A 15,236-nucleotide genomic window follows, 5' to 3' on the forward strand; every position below is an offset into this window, starting at 1 on the left:
CAGTGTTTAAATAGGTAAGTCAGCTATTCGATTCAAAATCTTAAGAATAGGAAAAAGTCTCAGTCCCACCCTATACCCCAGCATATAACCATTTTGTATTAGTTTGTAAACATAAGCAAATATGTATGAGTATATACTATTTCCCCCACATTTAATATAGCTGATTAATTAGACTGTTCTGCAGTTCCCTTTATTCATTTAACAATATATATTGATCTTTTCCACGTAAGTACATAAAAGCTTCCTCTTCCTATTGCATAGAATTCCATTGCTTGGACCATAATTTAATTAGCTCCTTATGAATAGGCAGTTGGCTTGGTTATAATCTTTTGCTCTATCAATGTTGCAATAAATAACTTTGAACATATGTCACCTCAAACATATGCAAAGTGTATCTGTAAGATAAACTTCCAGAATTAGGATTGCTGGATCAGAGAACATACGCATTTGTAATTTTACTAGCTGTTACTAAGTAGATATTAATAGTCACATAAGCTCACAGAGAAACAGCTGACCTTTTTTAATAAATATGCAGTCATATATATATATATATAATTGATTTCAGAGAGGAAAGGAGAGGGGGAGAGAAATAGAAACATCAATGATGAGAGAAAAATCATTGATTGACTGCCTCCTGCACGGCCCACACTGGGGATCAAGCCCAAAACCCAGGCCTATGCCCTGACCGGGAATTGAACCATGACCTCCTGGTTCAGAGATCGATGCTAAACCACTGAGTCATGCTGAGTAGGCCAGCTGACCTTCTTGACATCTCCATTGGATATCTCAGGGACAGGACAAACTTGACTTTTCCCAAGCAAGATTCTTGGTTCCCTCACTTTTCCACAAAGTTGTCTTCCTACTCCTGCCTCTTTTCTTTCTAGTTAATGGCACCAGCGTCTACTGAATTACTCCACCCAGAAACTTGGTGGTTGACCTTGACTCCTCCTCATCCCCACCCCACATCCATTCCATCAGCAATTCCTGTCAATTCCATCTCCCAAAACATCAAGATTTTTCTCTTTATCTCTAGAGCCACCACTTGGTCTGGTCACTAGCAGACCAGACTGTGATGACCTCAAAAGCCCTCTCCCACCACTTGTCCTCTTGCCTCTCCAACCCACTGTCCCCAAGACAGCCAGAGTAACTGTCTTACTACACACTCCCAGACCTCAGGGCTTCCTACAGGAGCAGCATAGAATTGAGATGACTCACCGTGGTCCTCAAGGCCCTACACAGTCTGGTCACTGCTGACCTTCCATGCATTGATCTTTTCCTTCCCTGGACTATGGCCACATTGCTTTTCTTTGTTTCTGATAAACACCCAACTCTTTCTTGCCTCAGGACCTTCACACAAGATATTTCCTCCCCCTGAAACATCATTTCCCGCCCCTAATTCTCCAAGTATAGGCTTTAATATCATCACATCTGAGAGGCTTTCTTGTCTAAAGTTGGTCCCCATCCAATATTCTATTTTAGCCTCTAATTTGTTTCCTTCATTTGCAGTTTATTATTTTATCTATTTATCTGTTTTAAGTTTTTCTTTGTGTCCCGCCCGCATAAACTTCATGAGGGCAGCAGGGCCTGGAACACAGGAGGTATTCAAATATTTGATAAGTAAGCGAATGAACAAATTTAACATCTCTAAGCCTCCTTTCTTCATTTGTGAGACAATACTTAGCTCAGTATGTTGTGATGATTCTGAGTAAAGCGCCTGACACATAAATCATTTTTTCATACATATTATGTACTACTTAGAAATAAGAGAGCCCCCAAAACTCATTAAGAAATACCTTTCCAAAAAAAAAAAAAAAGAAAGAAATACCTTTCCAACAAAATTGCTTTTAGGTTTTATAATTATTTATTAAAATATTTTAAGCTATTAATGATATCTTAATCATTTATAAATTAATAATAACTAAATCCAGAAGAAAAGAAATTGAATACTCAGAGCCTATGGTCACAGGGAATTTTTTAATGTTTTTAATTTATATGTACTATATTCAAATTTTGTTACAGAGACATATGATAGAGTATCAATAAAATTTTTCAGCATAAACTATAATAATTAGGATTAAATTCTGTTGGGGCCTAGAGTGGAAATATGAGTTCAAGGAGAAAAGGGAATGGATGGTATACAACTATTCAAACACGTAAGATAACAAATATCCAAGGGGCACTTCAGTTTTTCAAAATTCTTCTGGAGGGGCACTTAAGCAATAAAATTTGAGGATCCTAAGAGAACTGGCCAATATTTAATATTATCAACTAGAGGCCCGATGCACAAAATTAATGCATGGGTAGGGTCCGTAGGCCTGGCCGGCGATCAGAGCTGACCGAGGCCTTCCTTCCCTGGCTGCTAGCCAGGGCCTTCCTTCGTTCCGCACCACCCCCGACGGTCAGCACATGTCATAGCGAGCAATCGAATTTCCGATCTCCTGGTCAAACTCCCGAGGGGACACTTTGCATATTAGCCTTTTATATATATATATATATATAGATAAGTTCTCTCTGAGCCTGTTGCCCTATCTGTTTAATAAGCGGGCTGGCTAAAAGTACATAATGGGGGACTAGTTAAATAAACTACAGTCTCCCTATTCAATGGAATATATGCAGCTATTTCAAAAAGGTAAAACTAGCCTTGGCCGTAATGACACACTGTTGGAGCATCAGCATACACACCAAAAGGTTGAGGGTTTGATTCCCGGTCAAGGGGACATGCCTGGATTGCAGGTTTGGGGGGCAACCAATTGATGTGCCTCTCTCACACTGATGTTTCTCTCCCTTCCCCTCTCTCTAAATATCAATGGGGAAAAATATCATTGGGTGAGGATTAACAACAATAGCAAAAAAAGGTAAAACAAAATATGTGATATCAATAAAGGATGATCTCTAAGATATAACCAGTGAAAAAAGAATATGTATATGTCCTATATATAGAAAGAAAAAAGAGGGATATAAATATTCATATATTTATGGATATGGATTTTTGGAAAGATATACAGAAAACAGATAATAGGGGCTGGATTAGGGAGAGAGTCTGAAGGTGGGGGCTTAAGACTTACTTTACAAGGTATTCCCTATTGCACTTTTCAAATTTACCACTACATCCATGTTATTACCTTTTCTTTAAATTAAAAAAAAAACAACACACTAATTTATAAATATTTTGGTACACCTAGGGGGTTGATTAGATGGGCTCTAAAATCCCTTCCAGCTACAGCCGTGACCTGTTTGGCTCAGTGGATAGAGCGTCAGCCTGCGGACTGAAAGGTCCCGGGTTTGATTCCGGTCAAGGGTATGTACCTTGGTGTGCAGGTGTGCAGGAGGCAGCTGATCGATGTTTCTAACTTTCTATCCCTCTCCCTTCCTCTCTGTAAAAAATCAATAAAATATATTTTTTTAAAAATCCCTTCCAGCTACAAGTCTCAGACCGTGTAATAGAAAAACAAAATGATGACAGACACAGCAGCCCCAGATGTTTTCACGCCCTTTCTCAGGCCCGCTGTCAAGAATGAGGAGGTTTGACAGAAATGTCCAGTGGAGAAACAGCTGTGGCCAATGTCTGTTACTGCCCAGCCTGGAAGGACACTCTCTACCTTATATTAACAACAATCCATAGCAAACTGGAAGTTAGGTTCCTGAAACCTTAAAGCTCCCCTTGGAAAATTTAGTGAGACAGAATCTTAAATCTCTCTTCCATTCCCAAGCCATCCCTCCAAAAAAAAGTACTCAAGCAACTAAACTATCTTCTTTGACTTTTACATCAGCATGAGCTTGCTTTGCCAGTTCCATAGGAAAATGACCACCCTCTCTGATCATTCCTACCTGAAGACCAGGCCAGTAGGCCTCCAAGGACTGGAAGACTGGCATGGACACAGTCCCCTTGTACATCTGCACCCACAGGTACCAGTCATCAAAGCGGGTATAATTCCGAATGGCTTTGTTGTATTCTGCAGTGGAGATGGAATAATGGATATGTCAGTGATTACGGAGACAATAGGCAGCCCTTGGCAACAGAAGCATGGACTTAAACTTTTGAAGATGGTCTAGCCTCAAAGCAGATTAGGATGTAATGAGGCAGAGAGGAAGAAGCATGGGGTCTAGAGTCAAACTTCCAGGCTCAAATTTTAGCTCCAGCTTTACCACTTGCTAGCTGTGACTTTAGGCAAGTTTTTCCCTCTTAAGCCTCAGGCTCATTATCTGTAAAGTAGGGAGAATAATGTTATATACCTCATAGGGTTGTTCAGTCAGTTATTCATCCAACAATATTCACTGAGCACCTTCTATAGCCCAGGTACCCAGAGCTGGAAAACAAGACTAAGAAAGTTCTCAGCCCTCAGGGAGCTTACATCCTACTGGGAACTTTAACTTATACCGCCCCCTAAATTGTAAATCCATGAGGGCCAGGACTTTTTTTTTTTATTGGTTTCAGAATCCCCAACACTAAGATAGTATATAATATTGATATTGATATATATTAAAGAGAGAGCAAGGCAGAGGGAGAGAAAAAAAAAGAGAAACATTGACGTAAGAGAGAAACATCAATCAATTGCCTCCCACAGGCACCCGACCAGGAATCGAACCCGACACCTGAGTATGTGCCCTGATCAGGAATTGAATTGGCAACCTTTTAGTGCATGGGACGACACTCAACCAACTGAGCCACATCAGCCAGGGCGATAGTCATAATAAATATGCATAATACTATCTGAATGAATGAAGCATCAAATACATATGCAAATAAATAAGAATCTCAAATAGTGTTGTAAGGAATAAATAAAATAGTCTATGTTCAGTGCTTAGCACAGTGCTTGACACATCAATGGTACTCAAATATTTGCTGAACAAATTAATGGTAGCTATAGTAACAATTATTAGGTGTCCAACAATTCCTCAATATCATTATTATTAGTGTCTAAGAGCCTGGAGGGTAAAATGTTTGTATTCAACAGGCATTAATCTATGCCCTACCTCATGCAAAGCACTGTGGGAAATGCAAAGATGACTATGGCATGGATGCTGGAACTGTGGATGACAGTTGACTGTAAGAGAGAGGCTGAAGGCGATAAATTCTGAGGAAGGCTTAAGCTACTTCTTGGCAACGTGACATTTAAGCTGGGCCTTGAAGGATAAATAGAATTTTGGCACATGAAGACAGGAAAAAAGGTATTCCAGGCAAAGGAAACACATGTGCAATGGCCAAGAAATAAGATCTCCAGGGCCACACACAGAGAACGCAGTACAGTTCAGCTGGCTCTGGGCAAGAAGGTGACAAGAGGTGTAGTGGGCATCGCGTGGACAGTGCACGTCCATGACGGCTTTGAATGCAGACTCAGGTATTCAGGACTGATTCTCTAGGCACTTGGGAGCAACTGAAGGTTTATAAATAAACCACATGTCAATAGGAACAATCATGGGGAAAGCCCCTTATCCTGCCTTTACCTAGGAACATAGCCATGAGCTTCTTATCCTGCAGCAGGATGGCTCCTTTCACCAGGTACTCAAAGTAGGAGTCCACACCAGCCCCGATGCCTGCGTCCTGGGCCACCCACTTGCCAGTGAGCACGTCGATGTGGTTGCCAACCTAGGAGAGAGACAGATAGTACCAAGAGAGGGGCCAAAACAAAACAAGCATCTCCCCACATCCCTTACTGCCTAGTGAGATGCAAGGCTGGACCATGGCCAGCTTTCCTCCATATCTGTACAGTGGAGGTGCATGTCATGCATATTTACGAGGACTTAATATCCACAATGAAAAAGAACAATGATTTGGAGGTTTATGCCCTATCTAGAGTGAGTGTGAGCTGGGAGATAAGAACTTGCTGTTCCCACAATCTGTCTCAGATTTCTCAGAACTCTGCATGTGATCACAGTGTCTAAATACACAAGACATACTTTACATATTTCCATAAGTCAACTCAGGGAGTACAACCAAGAAACCGGTGGAGTGATTGCTTGTAAGCAGAGGAAAGGGGCAAGATTCAGAGGAGACTTCACAGATATCACTGGGTACCTTTTTTGTATCCTTTGACTTGTACACCATGTGACTCGTAAAACCATTTTAAAATAAAATCTAAAACATTTAAATGAAGAAATATGCCGGGGCTCCCCAGCAGCCCCTGAACGACAGATGAACAGATTACTCAGACACAATCTGACTGTGCAAGAGAGAGTTAAGGGGCCCCTGGCTTTAGTAGCCAGAGCAGCCTCTATTGCCTGCCTCATTAGGCCTTTATTGGAATTTTTATTTTTAGATACAATCAGTAGGGTGAGTAATCTTGGGAGGACACATGTTTACATTGTCCTCTAGGCAAGGGCATCCAGGGATTAAGCATAAGGATTCCAATAAACACCCGGGGGTCTGCATATGCACAGGCTTGTTTGGAAAGGTTAAGGAATAATAAGGGGCACCGCCTTTGACACTCCCTTAAGCCTCCCCTAAATCGGAATTCTGATAAACAGGGCAGGCGGCCTTCCACACACTTCCCTTTTATCAGAATGTCCTCCTTACAACTTTCCAACCAAGTCTCTTGTGCTTCCCAACAGAAATATATTGTCCATATAACTTAGACCCTGATGGAGATTGATAACTTCATCTGTTACTCAATCAAAGAAACTACTAACTGTTCTGTGTTAGTTTGGGTCCCCCAGTGAATAGATCTTCAGCAAGGAAGACTGAAAGTAGTTGATTTTGAAGGTGAGTCCCTGAAAACACCAGTAGAGGAAGGGGAAAGGGAGGTAGGGAAGGGACACAGCCCATAAAGGGTGTGCCATGAGGCAGGCAAGCTACCACCATGGGAACTGGAGCTCAATCCCAAGAGGAAGCTCTGAGAGTCAATATAGAGCAGGAGTCTCAGCATTATTTCACCTGAAGGGTGGAGAATTGGGGTGATTAGCCACAAATCCCATCAGTATTAGTCACTGATTGAGAATTGCTCCAGGGTTAGTATGAAGTCCTGGTTCTTCCTGTCATAAACAGCAGGATCCAGACACCAGAAAAAGCTGGTAAGCAAAGAGGCACAGATGATGGTGGTTGGAAGACAGGTCAGCGTACATGAAAATGGAAAGGGCTGAGAGGATATGAGCAGGGCACCCAGAATCCACTATGGTTCCAGGACTACACAAAAAACTGCCCATGTTGGACTTAACAGTTCCTATAGGTTTTCAGTAGGGCATCTTCTTAAGAGATTTTCAAGGATTCCTCACCAGAGTTTCACTTTTCTTTTTTTAAAAAATATATTGTTATTGATTTCAGAGAGGAAGGGAAAAGGAAAGAGAGATAGAAACATCAATGATGAGAAAGAATCATTGATCGGCTGCCTCTTGCATCCCCCCACTGGGGATCAAGCCCACAACCCAGGCATGTGCCCTGACTGGGAATCGAACTATGACCTCCCGTTTCATAGGTTGACGCTCAACCACTGACCCATGCTGGCTGGGCAAGTTTCACTTTTCAAGCTGACTTAGAACTAGACTTTGCATAAAAATGCGCCTCTACCTGAATCACTTTCAGTCAATAGTCTTTATAAGTTACAACAATTCAGCAAAGGAGATATTAATACATCATCATCACTGCTGAAGCAACTGAGGATCAGACAGGTTAAGAGACTTGCTCAGGGTCACACAGTTTTGATGAAGCAAGGTCTGGGCTCAAACCAAGTTCTGACTAAAGCTAATGCTATTTCCTGGACAGCTTTGGCTCAATTACTGTAAGTTTCACTGGATTATCCAGTTTAGGAGCTGAAACTGACCTTAGAGATCAACTGGCCCAAGTGTGTTAAGTTTCCATGGGTTAATAGGTATTAGATAGGAAAGGGAAGCTCTGGGGTCAGATGGTTTGGTAAATGTTGAGTTAAGCAAAGTTAATAGATTTATTTATCATAGGATTTAATAACCTTTAACCTGCTCATGTTCATTATGACTCTCCAAAAAAAATACTATATATAGAATTCCCAAACTTAATTGACTGGTAATCATTTTTTTCATGGAACAACCATTCATAATCTCTCAGACCTGACAATCTAAGGTCACCAAATGAGTCAGGGGCATAAAGCATATAACCCACTCCTTAGCAACTGGAAAAATTCAAAGTCATTGTTTAACACACAGCCCCTTTCCCCACAGAGTATGTTCTCTCATGCTCTCTTTCCCTCTGTGCCAGAATATGAACTGGATGCTTAGTCTACTTTCAGTGTCATGAGCCTGAGTCCTGGTCCACTCCTGAGGTCACCTCAAGTTGCCTTTGGCTGGATTGCAACTTGTTGCTCAGAGCCCTGCCCCTTGCAAGCAGGGGCCAAGGTGGTGACTTGACTCAGACAGGAAGGGTGCAGCCAACCTACCAGCCCAATATCCGACCGGCTCTCCCAGAGACGCATCAGGGCCGCTCTGGCCACGTCTTCAAACACAGGATCACCAGTGAGGCTGCTCAGGGTGGCGAATTCCACAATGAAGGTCCCGATCCCTGCCGTACAGGTGACAGGGGTCTCTCCCGGGTTCACACCGTGAAGCAGGTTCACTGTTCCATATGGCATGCCGGTGGGAGTCTGAAAGGCTGAGCAATCACAAAATTATGACCCCAGTCAGGAGCAGAGAGGTAGGATGGTTGGATACAGTCCTGAAGCCTGAGGCCTTGGCCAGCACTCCCCTCTTTATTTCCTGGGCGACCTGCTAGAGACTGAGCCAGAGAAGGAAACATGTCACTGGAGGCCCTTAGTGGCCGCCTAAGCCAGATGCTGGCAGACACTGCTCCACATGACCCTCTGGCTCTCGCCCGTGATGAGGAGGAAAGCAGGGGCTGCCCCTCTAGGTTGTCACACACCACACATGCTCACTTTAGATACAGCAGCACTATTTGTACTTATTTTACACTTTGCCTTCAGAGGCCAGGCAGGCAACTTAGTGTGACGCAGGCACAGCTTAGGCCATGGGGAGTGGGGGGGCTTGTGGCACCCTAAAGAGCATGTCCCATTAGAAGCCACTGAGATACTTTTTAATTTTTTCTTTCAGTTTTATTGAGATATGGTTGACATACAGCATTGTATAATTTTAAGGTATATAGCATAACTTGACTTACATATATTGTGAAATAATTACCACAATAAGATTAGTTGAGCCCAGCCGGCGAGGCTCAGTGGTTGAGCATCAACCTATAGACCAGGAGGTCATGGTTCGATTCCCGGTCAGGGCATGTGCCCAGGTTGCAGGCTTGATCTCTAGTGTGGGGCAGGCAGGAGGCAGCCGATCGAGGATTCTCTCTCATCACTGATATTTCTCTCCCTCTCCCTTCTTCTCTGAAATAAATAAAAATATATTAAAAATAAATAAATAAATGTACTCTAAAATCACCTGGACTCATGTGAAATTAAAAAAAAAAAAGATTAGTTAACCTCCATGATCTCATATAAATACAAAAAGAAAAAAAATTGTTTTTTCCTTGTGATGAGAATTTTTAGGATCTACTCTCTTAGCAACTTACAAATATATCATAGAGCAGTGTTAACTGTTGTCATCATGTTGTATATTACATCCCCAATTCTTATTTATCTTGTAACTGGAAGTTTGTATCTTCTGATTCCCCTCATATACTTTTTAAACACTATTTTGAGCAAATGAAACATATCTGCAGATCTAAACACAGGAGCCAATTTAAGATCCTAACTTTACATAAAGAGTTTACGGGCCAAATTATTTTTTTTAATGGACATAAACCACTAAACTGATGAGATGGTCCAACCAATTTACAGGTAGGAAAAGTCATGCTTGCAAAGAAGTGACTCAAAGGTCACACACAGAGAGCCGAACAGAGCTGGGATGGGAATGTTTGCCATGGTCCCATTCCCTGTCCCTCTCCCCACAAGCCCTATGCTCTGCCCACCCCACCCTAGTACTTTCCGATTTAAGGCAAGGAACAAGACAGGCAGTCAGAGGTGGAGATTCAGACAGGCAGAAGTGGAGATTTCCTCTCCAGACCAAAAGGTCAAACAACCCAGAGCAACCTGTGTGTCACCAAAATATTAACAAAGTCGTTAAAACTTCCAAGAACTACAAGGTTCAGCAACTTTGCTGTAGACGAGAAACTGGCCATCTGACAGGCATGAGTGGCAAGCAAGGAGAATGAGAGCAAGAAGAGCTTAAAGGAATATTTCAGAAAAATCAGGCAATGTGAAACACAGGGGGAGTGACAAAATCCTATTTCATGACCTGAATGGTAGATACACTGGTACTTGTTCCAATATGTACTTTTCAATATGGATATTTCCCAATATAAAATTTTCTTAAATGACATACAAGTGAAGGGAGCAACCAGGCAGAGTTTCCTCTAGGGATGAGTCACACTGGACATGATGTTTATAAGGAGACACTCAGGCCATCAGTCGACCTGAGCCCAGATCACTCACTCTCCTCAGCTCTTCCCTGGGGATGAGAGGCAAGTACTGTGTGAAGGGGAGAAGTGAGATGGCTAAGAGGCTGGTGAGAAGCACAGTGTGATGTGTTTGGATATGACTAGCCCTAAGCCTCCGCCACACCCTGAAGGGAACACAGTGTCCGGCTGATGCTGCCGAGGCCAGCTACTGCCCTGCCAAACAAACACACTGAGGCTTGGCTTGCAGCCCTGCACACAGCTTAGCTAAAAACAAGTCCCTCTCATTCTAAGCACTTTCTCCTTTCTGACTCTGCTTCATGCCTCCCCCAAACCCAATGTTCCTAAACAATGAATGGGTTAACAATGAGACCAAGGAAGAAATCAAAAGGTACCTTGAAACAAATGAAAACGAGAACACAACCCAAAATCTATGGGACATAGTGAAAGCAGTCCTAAGAGGGAAATTCATAGCATTACAAGTCTATCTCAAGAAACAAGAAAAATCTCAAATAAACAATCTAACTTCACACTTGTAGGAACTTGAAAAAGAACAACCAACAAAGCCCAAAGTAAAAGAAAGGGAATAAACAGAATACTGTTTATAAAAACAGCACAAAAGATCAATGAGCCTGGCCAGTGTTGCTCAGTGGTTGAGTGTTGACCTATGAGCCAGAAGGTCTTTGATTCCTGGTCAGGGCACATGCCCGGGTTGCAGGCTCGATTCCCAGTGGGGAGTGTGCAGGAGGCAGTCGATTAATGATTCTCTCTCATCATTGATGTTTCTATCTCTCTCTCCCATTCCCTTCCTCAAGAAAAATAGTATTATGCTAAGCTAAATAAGCCAGTCATAGAAAGATAAGTAACATGATCTCACTTATATGTGGAATCTAATGAGAAAAATAAATTGATGATCAAAATAGATCCAGAGACATAGAAGCGTGGAATATACTGACAAATTTCAGAGGGAAGGTGGGGATGAGGGTGGGGTGTGGGAAGTGATTAACCAGGGAACTTACATGCATAGCCCATGGACACAGACAATAGTGAAAGCCTGGGAGAGGTGTGTGTGGGGTGGAGGGGGTCAAGGGGGGGGGGGAAACAAAGGTAACATCTGTAATACTTTCAACACTAAAGATTTTAAATTAAATAAATAAATGATAAAAAGATATATATTTTTAAAGTTTAAACAAAGATCAATGATGCCCTGACTGGTGTGGCTCAGTGGATAGAGCGTCCGCCTGCGGACTGAAGGGTCCCGGGTTTGATTCCGGCCAAGGGCATGTACCTTGGTTGCCGGCACATCCCCAGTGGGGGACGTGCAGGAGGCAGCTGATCGGTGTTTCTCTCTCATCATCGATGTTTCTAACTCTTTATCCCTCTCCCTTCCTCTCTGTAAAAATATCAATAAAATATATTTAAAAAAAAAAAAAAGATCAATGAAACCAAGAGCTGGTTTCTTTGGAAAGATAAACAAGTTTGACAAAGCTTTAACGAGACTCATCAAGGGGAGAGGAGAGAGGGGGGAGTCCGGGGAGAAATCAACCGAAAGATTTGTATGCATGCATATAAGCATAACCCATGGACACAGTCAGTAAGGGGGGGTGAGGGCTTATGCGGGAGGGGGGGAAGGGTGGGAACAAGCAGGGAGAGGTCAATGGGGGAAAAAGGATTCATATGTAATACTTTAAGCAATGAAGAATTTAAAAAAAATAGAGAGAACCAAAATAAAATCAGAAGTGAAGAATAATTGACATCAAAGAAATACAAAGAATTGTAAAAAATATATATATTGCAAACAAACATATGTCAACAAACTGGATAATCTGGATAAAATGGATAAATTTCTAGAAACATACCATCTTCCAAAACTGAATCAGGAAGAATCAGAGACTCTGAATAGACAGGTTACAACTAATAAAACTGAAGCAGTAATTAAAAAATTCCAACAAACAATAGTCCTAAACCAGATGGTTTCACAGTTGAATTTTACAATCAAAGAAGAACCTATCCTCCTCAAACTATTCAAGAGGAGGGAAAACTCCCACGTTCATTATAAGGCCACTATTATCCTAATTCCAAAATCTGATAAAGACACTACAAAGAAAGAAAATTATAGGCCAATATCCCTGATGAACATAAATGCTAAAATCCTCAACAAAATATCAGCAAACCAGATCCAGTAATACATTAAAAGGCCATGAACCATGATGAAATGGGATTTATTCCAGGGATGCAAAGTTGGTACAATATCCACAAATCAATAAATGTGATACACCACATAAACAAAATGAAGAATAAAAACCACATAATCATATCAATAGAGGCAGAAAAAAACATTTTATAAAATCCAGCACCCATTTATAATTAAAAAAAAAACAAAACCAACTCTCAACAATGTGGGAATAAAGGGAACACAAACCTCAATGTAATAAAGACCATATATGACAAATCCATAGGCAACATCATACTCAATGGGCAAAAACTAAGTGTTTTCCTTAAGATTGGGAACAAGACAGGGATGTCTACTTTCAGCACTCTTATTCAACATAATACGGGAAGTCCTAGTAGCAGCAATCAGAAAGAAGAAGAAATAAAAGGCATCCAAATTGGAAAGGAAGAAGTAAAACCGTCATTATTTGCAGATGACATGATACTGTGTAGATAGAGGAACCTAAAGATTCTACCTAAAAACTATTAGAACTGATAAATGATTTCAGTAAAGTAGCAGGATATAGAATAAGTACCCAGAAATCACAACGACCCAAATGACATACAAAAGAAGGTTGCATTTGTATACACCAATAATGAAACTATCAGAAAGGGAAAGTAAGAAAACAATTACAATTGCATTTTTAAAAAGTTCCTAGGAAAAAATTTAACCAAGGATGTAAAAGATCTGTACTCAGAAGACACCAAAGAAACTAAGGAAGATGCAAATAAGTGGAAGCATATACCACTTTCATGGATAGAAAGAATTACTATCATTAAAATGTCCATACTACCCAAAGCAATCTATAGATTCAATGCATTCCCTATCAATATACCAATGGCATTTATCACAACACTAGAATAAATATTCCAAAAATTTATGTGGAACCACAAAATACCCTGAGTAGCCACAGTGATCTTGAGAAAGAAAAACAAAGTTGGAAAAATCATGCTACCTGATATAAAACTATACTACAAGGCCACAGTAATCAAAACAGTATGGTACTGGCATAAAAAGATATATATATATATGGAACAGAACAGACAGCCCAAAAATAAACCCATGCCTTTATGGTCAATTAGTATTTGACAAAGGTGGAAGGAACATACAATGTGTCAAAGACAGTCTATCAATAAATTATCAATAAATGGTGTTGGGAAAATTAAATACGCAAAAAAAAACAAAAAAAATGAAACTAGACCACCTTCTTACACCATACACAAGAATAAATTAAAAATGTATGAAAGACTAAATGTTAGACTTGAAACCATAAAAATCCTAGAAGAAAACATAGGCAATAAAATCTTAGACATTTCTCAGAGCAATATTTTTTCTGATATATCTCCTCAGGCAAGGAAAACAAACAAAATAAACAAATGGGACTACATCAAACTAAAAAGTTTTTGCACAGCAAAGGAAATCATCAACAAAATGAAAAAACAACCCACCGAATGGGAGAACACATTCGCCAATGATACATCTGATAATGGCCAGCATGGCCATTCTCATTTCCAACAAGGGAAGCAGTACCCACTGGACTTCATCTCTCCCCATGTCAGTGTGGGTCTTACCTGGGAGGAGTTTTCGGGCTGCCTCCTCGGCCATACTCAGGAGAGGTCCAGCGCAGGGCCATCCGGCCTCCACTTCCACCCCAGCCTTCTTCGACAGCAGGTGAGCAGACAGAAGTCCCCCTACCACTACCGATGGCACAAAAAGTAAATGTCAGAGTCCCAAGGACCAGTGTTTCCCTTGTGCAAATTAAACCTAAACACTCTCACTGGTGACTCACTGGGAAGGGGCTAGAGCCATCTCTGAAAGACGAGTTCCTTAATCCCACATATTGGTACAGGGTTAAGTTTACAGAGTTTTGTTCTCTTGGTGGGCCACAAAAGACAATGGATATCTGGTGTTTTTTTAGTACCTACTGTTTACCAAACACTAGGTACTATTGTCCCCTCTTTAGATGAAGATACTGAGGGTAAGAGAAGCAAAGAGACTTTCCCTGGAAAATCTAGTAGGTGGTAGGGCCAGGTCTGTCTGACTCCACTTGGTTGCTCTGTCTCCCAATCCCCCACCAAGACCTAAAGGGGGGGAGGGGGCGAGTAGTATCAATTTATCTATATCAATTTATAACATAACACGTTAGGACCTATAAAAAGACACAAACATTCTGTATTTGGATATGGCTAGATAGGTAGCCTAAATGGCTCAGTGACAAAACCTGGTGACCTTGAGCTTCAGTTTTTCCCCTCTTCCAGTAGAGGGGGAGTAAAAGACAAAGAATTGAACTACCCAAAGTGGAGAGGGTGATAAAAGTTGGGATCTGAAAGAATTATATACTCTGTGTAAGGAAAAATTAGAAATAAACTCTGCACACCTCCCATAGTGTATGTACAGTAAGGAAAAGTTCATGCCTCAACTCCTGATGCCAAGTAAAAGAAAAAAATATTTCTCCTAAGAATTAGTAACTACAAGCTGGTACTCACTAAGTTTTATAGCCTGAATTCATACTAACCAGGTAGTCTAGAAAACTTCAAATCTTTGGCATAAAGTGGTTTTTGGAAGATAGTACCTCCAGCCACATGGCAGAAGTGAACAACTGTATCTGGAAGAACCCACCATCACCCAGGCCTCAAAGAATCCCACAGGTGAAATCTAGGG

The 15,236-nt window shown here is 41.2% G+C and overlaps 1 protein-coding gene across 1 annotated transcript in view; it reads right to left on the reverse strand.

Moving 5' to 3' along the window:
* EDEM2 (ER degradation enhancing alpha-mannosidase like protein 2) overlaps nt 1–15,236 on the reverse strand; it is a 33,841-nt gene that overhangs the window by 5,786 nt on the left and 12,819 nt on the right. Inside the window, exons 5-8 of the mRNA XM_059705976.1 lie at nt 14,147–14,272; nt 8,343–8,554; nt 5,446–5,587; nt 3,829–3,953 (exon numbers count right to left, since the gene is read on the reverse strand). Of these exons, the coding sequence (XP_059561959.1) occupies nt 3,829–3,953; nt 5,446–5,587; nt 8,343–8,554; nt 14,147–14,272 (605 nt within the window). The remainder of the gene's footprint in view (nt 1–3,828; nt 3,954–5,445; nt 5,588–8,342; nt 8,555–14,146; nt 14,273–15,236) is intronic.

Source organism: Myotis daubentonii, chromosome 8 (assembly GCF_963259705.1).
Source record: "Myotis daubentonii chromosome 8, mMyoDau2.1, whole genome shotgun sequence".
NCBI lineage: Eukaryota > Metazoa > Chordata > Mammalia > Chiroptera > Vespertilionidae > Myotis > Myotis daubentonii.